The 15,942-nt window shown below is 40.3% G+C and overlaps 2 protein-coding genes across 2 annotated transcripts; both read right to left on the reverse strand.

Moving 5' to 3' along the window:
- Positions 1 to 897: 897 nt before the first annotated feature.
- On the reverse strand, positions 898 to 12,122 carry daglb (diacylglycerol lipase, beta). Its single transcript, XM_085415699.1, has 15 exons — positions 11,455 to 12,122; positions 11,202 to 11,353; positions 9,867 to 10,041; positions 9,494 to 9,761; positions 9,240 to 9,362; positions 9,026 to 9,153; positions 8,818 to 8,944; positions 8,636 to 8,719; positions 7,659 to 7,736; positions 7,493 to 7,573; positions 5,765 to 5,892; positions 5,458 to 5,526; positions 3,370 to 3,442; positions 3,022 to 3,275; positions 898 to 2,301 (listed from the first exon to the last, which is right to left on the reverse strand). Exons 1-15 carry the CDS (start codon positions 11,547 to 11,549, stop codon positions 2,106 to 2,108), a joined length of 2,031 nt encoding a protein of 676 aa, XP_085271825.1. The 5' UTR covers positions 11,550 to 12,122; the 3' UTR covers positions 898 to 2,105.
- A 1,115-nt stretch (positions 12,123 to 13,237) lies between these two features.
- LOC146663085 (uncharacterized) lies at positions 13,238 to 15,807 on the reverse strand. The gene is made up of 3 exons (XM_085415702.1): positions 15,529 to 15,807; positions 14,378 to 14,466; positions 13,238 to 14,279 (listed from the first exon to the last, which is right to left on the reverse strand). The coding sequence occupies exons 1-3, from the start codon at positions 15,535 to 15,537 to the stop codon at positions 13,547 to 13,549; spliced, it is 831 nt and encodes a 276-aa protein (XP_085271828.1). The 5' UTR covers positions 15,538 to 15,807; the 3' UTR covers positions 13,238 to 13,546.
- Between the last annotated feature and the right edge of the window lie 135 nt (positions 15,808 to 15,942).

Raw genomic sequence — 15,942 nt, forward strand, 5'->3', positions numbered from 1 at the left:
GCAGTTGTTTCTAATGCGGTCAGTTGTGCAGTCAGCGTTTCAGCCTCTCCTGCCACTGCATCACATCATCTTTTCATCCAAGCACATATAGTGACCATTGCTGCAGTTTTCACAATAACAAAGCATCCAACAAAATGAGCAGAAACTTCACCCTCATTCTATCAGCTCTCCATACTGTGATCTCCTTTTGATGTAATACTTGTTAAATTATTAAGTGGATTTGGTCATGCTTTTACCTAGAGGTGGGGTTTAAGATTATTTACAGCTGTTTCTACCTGTGAAGATGTTCTTTAATCTGACGTTGGGTCTGTTCCCCAAACGGTCAAGGTAGATGAGGTTTCTGCCGGAGGTTTCTTCCTGTTAAAAGGGAGTTTTTTTCCTCCCACTGTCACCGAGTGCTTACTTATAGGGGGTCTTCTGATCTTTGTCGTTTCCTCTGTATTCCTGTGGGTTCTTTGCTTCACATTATAAAGCACCATGAGGCGACTGTTGTTGCTATATGGCACAGGTTAAGCAAAAATCAACTGAACTGAATGTGTTTACAGGACAAATTTATCCAATTTGGAACAGAAAAAAGTGTTTTTAGGGATAATATGTTGTTAATTTCTTTTTTATTTATGGTAAACACTTCCATGAAAGCAACCTTTTATACCAAACATCAAAGTTTAACACATTTTATGTATCTTTCAGTCTTCATGTAATATATAGCCTCAAGTATAGCATTAATGCAGAGGTTCTAAAAAGAATCTCTGCACTAATTTTATTTATTTATATATATATATATATATATATATATATATATATATATATATATATATATATATATATATTAAAACTCATTATTGCTTACATTGATCTCGCTGCCTCTTTCAAATGAGCTGTCTACATTACATAACAATAGTCATACTTTTTTTTTTCTTTTTCTTGAATTTGTGTTTAAAGTTAAAAATAGGGTAAGAACTAATGCCTCCTGGCCTGTTCATAATTACATCCCCCCAACTGACTCCTGTGGCTTCAGTCCGTGGATTAATCCCATTGTTAAGCTTTATAAAACTTGCTGGCTCTAAGATCAACAGGCTCCTCTCACTGAGAAACCCATTGTTTATTCAGAAGAGGGGAAAAATGAAAGAATAAAAAAGGTGTGCTTCACAAAAGAGTTTAATTGCATCCAGGAGTCCAATGCTTTCTATTGAGGATTTGAGATTGTTATGCAGGCATATTATAATATAATATATATATATCACCTGAAATGAGCAATATCCATGGCAAGTAAACAGGTTCCCACCTTTTGTGTAAGTACAATCTTTCTACTTCTTACACCAACACATTTATGTCAAACACCATGCACTATTCAAACTGCACTGAAGAAAAAAAAAAATCTCACTGTAAACAAGCTGTGCTCATCACCGTGTCTCTCAGCTTGGTTTCTGTAATGCATAGGCACTGTTCACCCTGATGTCTCAAGACATTAAACACAGGACAAGCTAACCACAGCTACTACACAATGAAGGTGTGAATCCGGTACAGGTTTCTGTGGCGAAAGCTACCCCTTTATCACTCTGACTCAGTCTGCTCTCACTCTCTGAAGAGAAAGAAGATAAGAAAGGAGGGGGCAGCCTCTTCCAACCACACACCGCTCACACAGACATAAAAATCAACAACACCGGCATCACGGTAAAAACTGCAGCACTGTCAAATATTGTACACAACGCACATTCAAAGATCATGGCATTCAGATGCTCAAGGAGTAACTCAAAGTCAAAATACATAAAATTATTTGATATAAATCATTAAAAGTGCAATTAAACAAATGAAACTTGTGCTCCAGAGAGTTTTTCTTTACAAATAAGGTTCCCTCCATGGCGATCATAACAGGCTACGCTTTCACGTATTCTCTGATCAAATACTTGTATATTTGAAATCTTTGAAATTTCATAAGGCTTGGAGCCAAAATATGAGGAAATGTTGTGATTACAGGCCACGCGAACTACCTGAAGCAGTCCTTTATCAGGCATCGACACACAGAAAACAAATGATCGGCAGGTGGTTTAAACATTGCGGAGGCTGGGAGTGAAGACACAAGGAAACAGTCTCTATGGTACATTTCAGATAGCGTTGTGCTGGCTGTCGCTTAAAGATGAAGGGCACAGGGAAAAGGGCTTGTCCTTGGTCAGAGTGCCGAGTGCTCGGAGCACAATGTCGGGCATGTGATCCGTAAGCATCCTGGGGCTGATCAAAATACTCCGGAATGCCATTTCATTTGACCAGTCTGCACGGTACCGGACCTGGGAAAAGCAGGATCTAAGGAAAGTAGAGGACAGAGTGACCAAATAATTTATGTGCTTATCTCTCATAACACTATACGCATCTAAAATTATTAGTTAGGCTTAGGGGTTATAATGAACATGAACACATGACAGCCTAAACACAGTTTACAGACTATAGATACATAATGGAAGTAGCTTGCTTTAAAAGAATGGGGGTATTTTTTCTAACGTCCAGCAGGGGGCGACTCCTCTGGTTGTAAAATGAACTGCATAGGAAAACTGCTCTCAGCTGTTTGATCCATGCCATCAGTAAATATTTTTCTGATGAGTTTATGTCTTCAGTTTCCAGTTTCAAGTCTTACTAAATGCAACACGATGTTGACTTTGGACATAACTTCTCTCATTAGTGTCCCAAAGAATTCAAATTGTCTATGCAGTCGTACTCTATCAGTATGCAGTAACCCTTGGTCCTTCCCCCACACATCTAGTTTGAAACACTAGCATAGTGATCAAAAATACACAACTGGTCCTCATATGCTAAGCTAGCAAAATTGCCATTGGGTTCCCTAATTGCTTTACTGTTGAAGGGGATATGAAGTACTTTTGAACCGCAAACCAGTCAGTGATCAACCAAGAATGTGTCAAGAACTTTTGCCTTTCTTGAAAAAGAATTACAAGATACACAAAGTCATCAACACTTGGAAAGTCTGCTGTGAATCTGCTCATTGGGAACATGAAACATTTGCAGACCCACCTCCGTGTCGGCCCATCTTCTGTGATATGCAGAATGCGTCCCGGCAGGAAGAGAGGCAAGTGTGCAGGTGTGTGGGCGGGTGATTCATCTGATCCCAGGCTCTGATAGGAGGATGAGTGGCGAACGATTAGAGACTCCTCTCCCAGGAGGGGCTGGCTAAGCTCTTGCTCCCTCCTGTTATCCATCTCAGTGGGGCAGTCATCCGGGTCTCCGCCAAACAACTCATACCAACATCCCTGCAGCAGGATGCGGTACTGCAATGCAAACATGAAAAAGGGTCCAAAATTCACAAGTGCAACTTCATTTCCAGATAGTCTAGAGGCGTAGGGCTATATGAAGGGTTCTTACTTTGGGTTTATTGCAGTTTGAAACTATTTTCAGTAGCTTTCTCTTCAGATCCTCCATGTTTGGAATGCTCAGTCTTAGCAGAAAAAAAAACAAACAGAGACAGTTGATTGATTATAAGGTTGTCTGTGCAACATTCATAAAAACTCAAAAGATCACGTTTGTCTGCAAACATTCACTAAAACAACTTGAGAAACTGGAGATTTTGTGTCGTACTCTGGTCCATCCATGCTTTTTTCCCCCCTAGTGACAGGTGGTTGCCTGGGGGTCACTGACCAGTCAGTAGGCCTGTGTGATTGGGGCTTTAGCAATAATTTTCCCAGCAAATGTCATCGAACTCCAGCGAACTTTCCCTGGTGGCTCATAAAGCCTTTTTATTGCTCGATGAACTGGTTTGAAAGAGGACAACAGTGAAAGATCCATGTTGGGTGGTAGCAAAATGTCTAAATTCACAAGCTGACATTTCCCTTGAGTAGCTTATAATCATAGGTGTGTAATTAAAAGTGACACACTTTTGAGAGTGACTTGTTGGGGTTTTTTTTGTTTTTGCCTGTGCTGTCCGGCAGTGTAGTGATCAGAATTGTTGTCTGAAGGCCAAACAAATTTATTTCCCCAAGTGGACCATTACGGCTTTTGCTATACTGGTCCACTATTTTATTAGATTTTTATAAGGATTTTTTTTTTTTTTTGAGTTAATATATTTTACAAATAGGGAATATTTTTCCCCCCCCTCACATTTTTTTCCTAGATCAAATGAGTGTGGATTGGATTTTTTTTAACAAACAAACAAACACATAAAAAAAAACTCTACCATCAATATTATTTATGAAAAGTCTGGAATTTATTTTACTGTTTGTTTGATCTTTGTACTGGTAACCCAGAAGTGGAAAAAGTTTGTGATTAGAATACGTTTTAAGAAAAAAGGAAGTTGCAGCCTAAAAAAACCTTCCGGTTATATTCTTCACATGAAACTTAATTCCTAAAGAAATGATTATTATTATCATCAGCATCATCATTTTCTAAGGTACTCTTACCATAATACAAAAAAAAAAAAAAATGTTGGTAGAGTACAGGGAAGAAAATACTGATGAATCACAGACTGACGTGCGCGCTGTTTGTGAAATAAATGTAGTAATGTACCCACTTATCTGTTACAGCAGATATACTGCTAGCAATATGAACAGAGAGCGATGGTTAGCCAGCAGCTGTAATGCTGCTGTGACATCGTTATTTCACAAAATTAGCTCATAGAATAACTTGAAAATAAACAGCTGCATTAATTAGCCAAATTAGCTGATGTTACTTAAGATAGGAATTTGCTACTTCACACTGTTAGCAGCTAGTCTATGTTAGCAGGTGAGCTAGCATTAGTTAACAATGACATATTGCTAGTGACTGAACTAACTCTTCCTCGTTGTCTTACTTATAGGACAAAAACAAACATCACTTTTTCTTTTTTGTCCTGATTTGAAGTTGGCTTGAGACTAAGTGGACAGAGAGAACAGACTTCTTAGATTCTAAATATTTCAAGTACGTAAAATAAAAACACTCACGGCTGTTATATTACTTGATCACATTTTTGATTCCTTAATATTTAGATCACTTTAATGGCATCATGTATACAAACACATGATAATATATTATTAGAAATCAACTTAGAGGAAATACTACAGAGTCTGAAAATGTTCAGTTTTTTAAAACATGTCACCATCTGTTCACACAAGTTTACATCCTTAGATATAGAAATTTGAGTTAAAATTTTGACGAAGGCTTAGAAAGTAAAGGAGTGTGTCAGTTACACTTGTATTCTCCTATGTGAGTAATAACAGGGTAGAGCCAAATATAGAATCTCCATCATGCAGTAGTCTATAATAGTTTCACCACAGAACATTCATGCAGGCTTTTTGAAGACAGCACTGCTGTGTGCTAACACACAAATATACACGACCTTTAATGATCCACTGTGAACAGTGAAGATCAGTGTCACAAGCATCTATTCAGCATCACATACTGACTATGAGCTCTGAATTTAGTTACTCAATACATTCTGATTACTAAGAAGTAAATAAAGTAACGAGCTTTCCGTGTTACCTGGGAACCAGATCCTTTCCCAGGACCACTGAGACCACAAAGTCCTTGGAGTAATCAGCTAAAGCTTTACTGCACACAGAGAGGAAGTAGAACAAAAACACATTAAGAAAACTGTCCCATACCTGACAGTTTACAAGCGTAATCAACTATTTAAATATGACATTACATACATCACATTAGCTGGGTGGCAAAGCAGTTTTTCTAATTACTGCTCAGCCACCCAGCTCTTCCACCAGATCTGTCCACAGACAGCTGCCTGTAGCTGCCAATTAAAATCGGTCCTGACCTCAGACTTTGTCAGCCTTACCTTAGGAGGCCCCCTGGTGGAGAGAAGGCATAGCACTGCAGGGTGGGGAAGGAATTGCGCAAGAGGATAGCCAGCACTGAGGCTGCACCAGCACCCAAACTGTGACCGGTGATCACCAATTTATACTCCTACGAAAAACAGGAACACAAACACGTCATCTGTGTGGCTTCAAACAGAAGAAGGGAGACAACTGCCCGCGTGCACACACACACACAGAAAGCAGAGCTGTTATTTTTCCATATAGGAGGGAAAAAAGCAGGCCAGTTTTATATTTTCCGATTATCTCACAAATAAAATCTTGTGAGTTTTTTAATAGAGTTTCCAGCTGAAACACACATTTAAGCAATCAAACCAACTTTGCAGCCCCTTCAAACTTTAAGCTCATTTTCTGAGAATTCACAAGTGAAAACTTCAGAAAGTGTTTTTTGGGTAAATTTTCAAGGGTGTTGACATCACCACGTGGGATAAAAATGAACGTTACATTTGAAATTCTCTGCACTCAAGGTTGCAAAACTGAGAAGGCTGAGTTAGAGCAAATTAGGTGCGGTTTGCAAGTTTAACTGACAACTTATGGTGACACTGTGAGACACGTGCAAATTCTTGATAATCGCAGTATCATATATGGTTTTACCAACTGGTTATCATGAGCATGTGAAGCTTAGCTGGTGCCGCAGAATGAATCCAAAGGAGAATATACTTAGAGTAGTAAAAATGTTTTTTCCACCAAGAATATGTGCAACAACCTACTAACAACTTTCTGATGTTGAAAAAAGTTGTTTTTCCTTCATGTTGGGCTTGGTTTGGAGCCACAACCCTGTGATTGTTCTCTTGGCTCTTGCATCACACGTTTTACCAGATTAAAAAGCAGAACTGTTATAAAGCTTTAAGTATAAGTGGATTGAGCACATTGGATAATTTAACAATTCTTTATTATATGACTACATTCAAAGATACCATTGACTCTTAAGGAATCATGTGTTGAAGATGAGTCTCGTTTCACAATGTAGGTAAAAAGGACACCTTTGAGATCACATAACTTGTTCTGACCAAACACCAATCCCCCTTTGGGATTTGGCCCCTGAGAGTTTAACCAAAATGGGGTTTTTTTTTCTTTTCAATGAATTATCAGAAAACAGCTCAAACATCCAGGATAGCAACGTTTGTTTTCTGTTCTTCTTGACATTAAATCGGTGCAGTTTTTATACAAGTCCCGTGACACTGATGTTCAGGTGGTTATGAGGAAAAAAACCTGGTTTTTAGCCTGGAAAAGGTTATGTTGCTCTCTCTTGTGGCCAAGCATCAAGGATCACAAATGGTGGAAAAATTATGCAAAATAAAAAGCACATTTGGACACACCCTTGTGTACTTCAAGCACCAGTAACTCAGACTGACTTTATAAATAATACTGAATTGAATTTTCTGAAGTGTCAGTTCACAAGAACAGTCGCCTCAGGGTGTTTTATATTGGAAAGACCCTAAAATATTAGAATAAAAAAAGAAAAATCAAATGACCCTCTATTAGCAAGCACTTAGCGACTGTGGGAAGGAAAAAAAAACCCTTTTAACAGGAAAAAACACAAACAAAACCCCCAAAAGAAAACTACTGATTCTCAGGTGGTTTAGTGGGAAGTACTACCTGATCTTTGATGAAATGATCTAGTTGTGATAAAACTAAAATAACCTAAAGTGCAACTGAAAGGTAGCCTCTGGCCCAGTTACATTTCTTACCGGTGCAATGGAGAAAGCCTGGTTCAGGATGCCATCGTTCACCAGCCTCTTGTAGACGTAACCCGCTGCCTGGCTGATGCCCTGCAGGAGACACAGACATCTGCTGAATCTGGCAGGAACCTCAACAATGACAACCTTGGAGAGCTGTATTTAAATGAATGTTCACCTTGTGGGCGTAGCAGGCTCCCAACACTCCTTCTACAGGCAGGTTCTCACATTCAGCAGACAGGTCTGTGAGGACATCCTGCAGGAGACATGAAGTTTAACTCTCTTGTGGGTAAAAATCATTCAGCTCCTTCCTGAAGCTCCAGACTCATAAGAAGAAATGTTAAATTATTCCAAATCTAATCACCATTTCACCTACATCACTCACATGTGTCGACACTCAGTGATGCAAACACACCTTCTTTCACTTCAACTTTGTTTTTGTATAAGTGCTATTGAGTGAGTGCTGAAGGGTCACATGGCATCAGATGGGGACATGAGACCTATATTTATCAGTCTATCCTTTCACTGACTTTTCACTTCGTTGAACACAAAAAGAGGGAAGTGATACTGAAAATTAAGAGACAAGAATAGACAGTAAGCATTACAAATGTGGCTCTGAGTGTATTCTTTGGATTTTGTATCTGTCACACAGAAAAGGCCGGTACAAAAACTGCTTTTTTCAAAATATGAACAAAGGGAATGTCCACTATTAATGTGATGGTGGATAGCTCTGTTCTCTCAGAGGGATGAAAAAGAAAATGAGTTGAAAATACACATGGGTTAGCCACTTAAAGTCTGTGTATGAGGAAAGCACCACGCATAGATCAGTCATGATTCTAAAATCACCACCAATTGTATTGTTTCATATCTCATGCTGCCAGAAAAAGACTTCTGAAGGTGTCCTGTGATATAAAGCAAGGACACAAAGGCAGATTGGTGGAGTGACATCAAAGCCTGCCAGCAAGTAAACACAAGACAGGAAACCTCATGTCTAGCTGGTTAGCATCAACTTTCAAAATAAGAATGAGAGGGCTGTCTGTGGGGAAGGGAAGAAAAAAAACCCAAACATACAACAAACAATCCATACTTAGACAGCTGATACCCCATACTATTTTTGGCAAGGGAAAAGGGGGGAAAAAATAGGTCCCAACTCACTTTCAGTGAAAGAGTTCCTCTGACAGCCACCAGAATCGCCTCCCTCTTATGATCCAGAGCCACGAAGAAGGGGATCTCATAGATCTGCAACATACCACGTGTGCTTAGATGTGCTGTCGTGAGGCTGGAGGTGGCCTTCAACTTGAACCTTATGTAACGTAAATGGCGAGTGAAACCCCCACCTGGTTGTGGAAGCTGACGTGGATAAAGTCTCTGTACTGCAAACCAGTGGTTTGTAGGATGGATGAGAAGTGGCAGCCGAGGTGATCTCCTCCAACGATTTCGTCCTCGGCTACGCGACTCATGCAGCTGAAACACGTGCACGCATTAGGATTTGGGTTACTCGTCTCACCAAAGGTTCCGCTGATTCCAACGCGCACAGCATCTTACCAGTCTCCACTGAGCTTGCAGGGCCCGGTAAAGAGGTTGGAGTAAATGTACAGAGGCCAGCCGTAAGCCGCCGCAGCAAACTGCATCCAGTGGGTGGCTTTCTCCAGCTCGTCCTCCAGATCCTCTCCCTTGAAATGGTAAATAAATAAGTAGGATTCTGCTTTGCTGGTTTCACAACATGAGCTCGACTTCATCTACATGAATCATGACTTACTACAGGAGAGGAAGGGCTGTGAGGGACTACGACATCAGGATCTCTGCTTCGCTCCATCTTATCCTGCTCCTGGTGCAGCAGAGCCAAACCGGCTGCTATGTCACTTGGAACCAGATCTGTGTCCTGCAGCATGACAGAGAGGATCTCACAGTGGGTTTTGCATCAGTGGAAATTATATTCGACGCAGCTTATTTTAATGTTAAATACATTATTTTTTTCAGCCTGTATTCTGCTTCGTTTCAAAAATCTCTTACAGAGAAGAAGCTGCTGAAGAGCTGAGAGATGCTGGAAAACGCTGCCCGGGAGCTCTCGTCCTGCGGCAGGCAGCAGCATAGGAGCCGCAGCCTGCTCTCCCACACTTTAACAGCGAGTGAGCGAGCCGTGGATAGAAACTGGGTGCCCTCGCTGCTCTGCATGTCTCGCACTCCCAGTGGCTCCATGGCAGGAGGCTGAGGACGAGGGTTTCCCAGTGGGTCAAAAACAAACACTACCCCCACGGCCGTGAACAGCAGGATGATCCAGCTGTTGCCACAACAGAAACAAGCGAGGGGGAAAAAGGTTGATCAAAGCAACGTTAACTAATTAACTAGTTGAATAAACCAAAATCCTCACACCTGAACAACCTACCTGGCGACAACTGCCGAGATAACGGCTCCTACCGTGGCAGGATCACAGCCACGGCCATCATCCGACACCCAGACAGCTCCCAGACAGGCCCACACCAGCTCAGGGACATACAGTATCGCCCGCAGGTACACCAGCGCAGGCATAGAGCGCCGCGGGCCGGGGTTTGTAATGGTACCTGACAGAGTAAAAATTAATTTACACTAAAGATACAGAAAGAAACTTCCATAACAGACAGGCAGATCTTTAAATGTGCAACATATAAGAGTGTTAGTTTGAAAACTTTCAAATCAGTAAAATTGTTTCTGCAAAGAGCCAATCACCAGCCAAACCAGAAAACATTTGAGCCAATCACGTGTTGGACTGATGCATGCTATGGTCTGCGACAGTTTTAACTGTTTTCATCTAAAGTTAGTATTCTAACCAGCTATCCCTTAGCCAACATCTTTTAGAAAACGCAACTTGATGCGACAACAAGTTAGTCCAGCATTCAGTCAGCTCTCTGCCCAACATGAAGAAGGAAAAGGCAGAAGAATTAAATCAAAATATTCTTCACAGCTGTCCTTTCTCACATGTAGCACCTAGCATGAAAAATGTGCGCTTCAGAAGTATCCACACTACCCCAAATTCTCCATTAGATTTAAGTCAAGAAGCTGCCAGAACAGAGCATGCAGGGAGCTTACAGGATGCCCACTCGCTAGCTGCTCTATTCCCACATCATGTGTACTCTGTACTAGGGAGCTAGCCCGTAAAAGACTACTCATATCTGAATGACTGTAGTGATACACTCCTCTGTTGGGCATTTTTTAGAAAAGTGCAGGTGTGGAAAAGACACACTCCTTCTTCTCGAGCACGGTCTAATGCATGGGTTAGGATTTGCCAATTTTCCCCATCAGAAAACTCTTACACAATAAAAAGGAGATGCTCAATATATGTTGCTAAAGAAGCAAACGGGAAATGACTCAATGGCATTGTTCAGTTTAGGGTTCACTTCAGTTGATCTAAAATGCTGCTGCAAGAGTACTGACAGGGACTAGAACAAGACAGCATATTTCTCCGATACTGGCTTCTCTTCATTGGCTTCCTGTTAAATCCAGAACTGAATTTAAAATCCTGCTCCTCACATTTCAGGTCTTGAATAATCAGGCCCCAAATTATCTTAATGACCTTATAGTACTGGGTACAGCATCACCCAATTAGAGCTCTTCGCTCTTAGACTGCAGGCTTACTTGCGGTTCCTAGGTTGCTCTGTTACAGTTCAGTCATTTTCAGGTTAAGGTTGTGGCCCTTGTGTGTGCACTAAGGAGGCAGACCTCTAATGAACCCCAATTAATTTACCTTGAGCACTGATGTAGACAATAGCACACAGTGAGAGGATGATGAGTGCCAGCACAACCAGCAGTCCAACCAGGTAGCTATGAAGAACTGCTCTCCCGTTACATTCGAAGTGACCCTTGTGATAAATGAATAACACCATGGTGCCAATCCACCTGGAGAAAAGCAACAACAAAGTCAGTTATATTAATGCGCCGAGTTAGGCAGGCTTAGGTTAGCAAAGGTGTTTCAGTATTCACGAGAGTAATCAACATACCAAAGTATACGGATGAACAGTTCAAAGGAGCCCGGGAAGACCAGGTCGTCGCTGGCTATCCCCCAGCGCCGACCAAACACCACCATTCCAGGCATTTTGCAGGTAAACAGCGGAGATCTCTCACTGAGGATGGCTTCGGCGCTACACGGTGGAAAGGCTTCTCTTGAGCAACACAAAGTTCACGTCATGCATGACTTCACTGACAAAGCAACAGCCAACCCAGCTGGCAACGATCTTCACCCACTGGTGTCTCATCAAAATTCCAACGTTGCATAATTATCCAATACGATCTAGACCCCACACCGTTAACTCCACCCTGGCGCTTGTGTCAGCTACACCCGACAAGACCGACCTGTGACTCTGTTGTTCTAAGACGTATGCGACCTGCTGGCACTTGGTTTGGCTAGCATTAGACCGTGCAACTAATGCTGTTAATGGAACAGCCTGCAGGATGTTACGCGATTAGCATCTAACCTTAGCTAAAAATACTATCGAGCTCTTCCGAGAAACTAAACACAAATACCAATGACAAGGACTAGCTACTTAGCTAGTAATGTGTCAGCATATTACTGAGTACGCCATGTCGCCTGATAAATGTTAGGGAAACAAAAAACTGATACATTTGAGTAGGTTTGGGTTTGTTTTGTCAGGAAAATTAGCAGTGTCCGTCCGCATATGTTTTCCGGTGAAACAGGGACAAACTAGAGTTCCGCTTTCTTGGTCACCATACAGACAGAAATATAGCTCTCTTCTGTTGAGAGTTTCCAGCTGAAGCACGATTTCATAACACGAGATACTGGAGAGAGTATTGTCGATACCTATACCGATACAGATACTTTTAACTTAAAGGCAGCTTAAGAGCAGCATGACATGACTTATGAACTAAATTATCATCAACCTGTCAAAACACGTTTTTAATGACTGTTCATTATTATTTGAATGCCTGAATAGTTAATAGGTAATCAGTCTTCTAAAGCAACAGCTATCACAAAAATAAAACTTGTTAAGTGTGACTTATTGAAAGGACCAGTATTTACACAGACATGTCTCCTTTCTGATGATTGTATGTATCTAAGTATAGATCCTATCGCACAGTATCGATCCAATACATATGCCAGTGTTGGTATTGATTCTACCAATATTTGGATACCACTTCTAGTAATGGCTGCATGGTACAAATGGGCTTCCTTCTTTGATTTCTCAAGAGCATTGTATACAGTATAGCCGCTCCTGAGAGAGAAGCTACGGGAAATGCCAGAAACATTATCCCACCATCTCTTGGATTACTGACTGCCTGACAGATTTTAGATGAGTAAATTATTATTTTGCCACGTTACCACAGGGGGTGACAAAGATTATGTGTGTGTAATGTATGGCTTTAATTCAATTCAATTTTATTTACATAGCGCCAAATCACAACAACAGTCGTCTCAAGGTGCTTTATATTGTAAGGTAGACCCTACAATAACAGGGTCAATAAATCAATCAATAAACACTCTCCTGTGAAGTTTATGGTCTTAGTCATTAGTTACAGTTCTTATTTGGTTCCTCATGAAGAGTTAAACTGATTATGAAAAAGACTGGGCATGTTTTAGAGCATTGTGGTTTTGTGACTCTTACATATGAGCATGCAGTGTCCTTCATTCCTAAATCAGAGCCACCAATTAAAATGAGCTAAAATAGATAAATAAATAAATGTGGGGGAAAAAAGAGCTGGTGATAATCAAAATACACAAGTTGAGGCTTCAAACGCATAATGCGGTTTCCATCTTTATTACACAGTATATGGTTTTGTTGCTATATTTTTATGTCACTCAAGAGATACCATACTTACATACATATATGACTCTCACTGCAGTTGTTGTTTGTTTACAATATTATTTGCACGCACGTCTTTGGATGTACATTTAGTTTCAGGATATGATGAAACCATCGAGGATCCAAAAAAACTTGACAGCTTACTCTGATCCATGTTCAATGTTTTATTACAATAGTCCAAATATAACAAATCCTCCTTAAATCCTTCAAGATAAACATTACTTTAAAAAAAGACAAATTTAATAGCTCATCTTCAGATCTCTCAGGATAAATATTAGAGAAGGGGGGCAATCATAAATTGAGGCTTGCCATTAAAGAAATCACGTTTTTGGCATTCGCTGGTGACAAAGTTGTCACCAAATCTCTTTTTTACAGCAGAAGCCATGGAGGACAGCCTCTTCCGGACACCATCACCCTTTCTTTTCATCAAAGATGGAATCGGTTTTCCATCGTCCTGGCTGTTTTCATCAGTGTGACGTGATTTCACATCTCTGAACAGATCAACCTTGGATGACCTCTTGGAGAAAAGCCTCTTCAACAGGTTGTCAGGTTTCCGTGCACACGCTGTTAGCCGTGTTTTCAGTCCTTCTGCAACAGCTGCTTCAAAGGCAACATCCCCAGAGTCCAGGGCAGCAAGCAGAAGGTATTTGGAGCCAAACTGTGTGCAAAGGTCTTTGTAGATGGGGATGAGCATTTTGTCAAAGGCTTTAGGGTCAGTAAACCGTAAGTCAAGAGGGGTTCTCTCTCTCACACGTGCCTCTAATTTACTCAAGTCCACATTGCTTTTTGGTGTGTGGGTCTTTATCTCAATGTGAGCCACCAACTGCTCGATAAACAACTTGAGGAAAAACCTCTCCTCCTCTATCAGCTCCTCTGAAGAAGCCGTGCCACAATTAAAAGGTTGTGGAAGTGTATTTGGACGATCTGAGACGTTTGAGCTCTGTAACGGAGGGCAAATGATGTCTTCCAATTCTGGCTCGACACATCCAGGTAAATACATCTGCAGCCTAGAATAAACAATTAAAAATGATTAAGAAAACCAAATAAGTATATGCTCATAATTTCAATTTCTGGGTGTACTGATGAGTTTAGACTTGTTTCTTACACATGTGACACATCTCGCAGGCATGGGGTGGCGATTGTTTCACAGTCCAACTGAGCAGGCCCCAGTCCTCCAGCTCCATCAGAGGGAATCTAGAAAAGAAAGACAACCACATTTCAGCAAGCAAGAGATCTCGAAAAGCTCTCAGTTTTACACTTTTAAATCATCACTTTAAAATCAGCCGCTGCTTCATGCGGCCGCTCACGAACCAAATCTGGGAGCAGGCTGCATTGAAACACCACATATAAACCCCAGTGACACCGTGTGCTAAGATTATATAGCAGAAATAAATAAAGACTACATTTTGTATTTTCATTTTTTTCATGTAAGAAGTGAGTGTTACTATGGCCTCTTTGATGGGGGCAAATGTTTTTGAGATGGATTAATGATACATCAAGAACATACATCAAAAAGTCAAGAACACTTTTTGTCTAAATATAGATAACAGATATAAAAATATATTACTACACTAAAATCATGTTAACAGAATCATGCAATAAGATCACATAGACAATATATATATATACATATATATATAATGAACCAAAACTTTTAAATAAAGCTTTCGTTGCTATAGGGGCATTTGTTTGTTTTTTTGCAAATATTCTACTGTTTCTATTGTTTGAAATGAGTTAAAAGTACATTTTACTCAAACAGATTGATGATTTGATGAGTCTTACATTGATACAGACAACAGATGTTAACAGAAGTTGCAATATTACCAGATTTAACAACAGATCATAACAGAAATACGCAAAAAGATCGTGTAAAGACCACATTTGAATAATTAGTTAAAATGAAGAGAAACAAAATCCTTCATATGTTCTTCTTCATTTTTAGGTATCATTTTAAATTTAAATGTAGTCACCGTTTGATGGTAATGCCATTAATACAAACAAGATGCCTGTAGTTGTTTGCTAGCTAGCAACCCTGACATTACCATGGGTTGTTCATATTCAGTTTAAACAAATAACCTAGAGATACAATTAATTTAAGTTTAAGTTTACAGGTAGCAGAGGAAACATACTAAATATCCCAAAAAGTTCCCTCCTTATCTCATAATCACTTATAAAGGATTTTATCGAAAGACAAATATGAGTGGCCCTATGTTTTGATTCAAATGTGTGCGATAAATCAAAGTGTGTATCTTCTACCTTGTTCATTTTAGAGCCGCTGTTTAATCTGAGCAATTCAGCACTTTGTCCAAAAGGTAAATTTCTCCTTCTGTCAGTTTTGCACAATCTGCACTTTTTCCAGCTAGCCGTCTCCTCCGAGTACTTTCCACAACGAAGGTCAGTGAGAAAGTGAGATCCGTTTTTTGCGTCATTTAAAAGGTCAGGGTCGCCTTCCAGATACCTCGGAACCCTAATGTCAGAACCTAGTTCAGACTAAAGCGGGAAAAACAGGATTTGTTCGTAGCAACAGGTGACATGGTAAAATGCCAGCTAGTGGAGCCATTAAACAAACTCAGGCCTCTGCATCATGTGAGTTAACATTGTATTAATAATTTATGTGCCAATGGTAGTAGCGTGACATTTCTTTCTCGTGGTTGAATACATAAAAAATTG

This window comes from Rhamphochromis longiceps, linkage group LG8 (assembly GCF_057381845.1).
Source record: "Rhamphochromis longiceps isolate RC_006_pf linkage group LG8, R_longiceps_female_GT1.1, whole genome shotgun sequence".
NCBI lineage: Eukaryota > Metazoa > Chordata > Actinopteri > Cichliformes > Cichlidae > Rhamphochromis > Rhamphochromis longiceps.

Coding starts and splice junctions, on each gene's coding strand:
- LOC146663085 (XM_085415702.1), bottom strand. Junction 14,280..14,377: donor CTGCGAGATGTGTCACATGT/GTAAGAAACAAG, acceptor TGTTTATTCTAG/GCTGCAGATGTATTTACCTG.
- daglb (XM_085415699.1), bottom strand. CDS start 11,549: ATGCCTGGAATGGTGGTGTTTGGTCGGCGCTGGGGGATAGCCAGCGAC. Junction 9,363..9,493: donor TCTTCAGCAGCTTCTTCTCT/GTAAGAGATTTT, acceptor GTCATGCTGCAG/GACACAGATCTGGTTCCAAG. Junction 3,276..3,369: donor CAAACTGCAATAAACCCAAA/GTAAGAACCCTT, acceptor TTTGCATTGCAG/TACCGCATCCTGCTGCAGGG.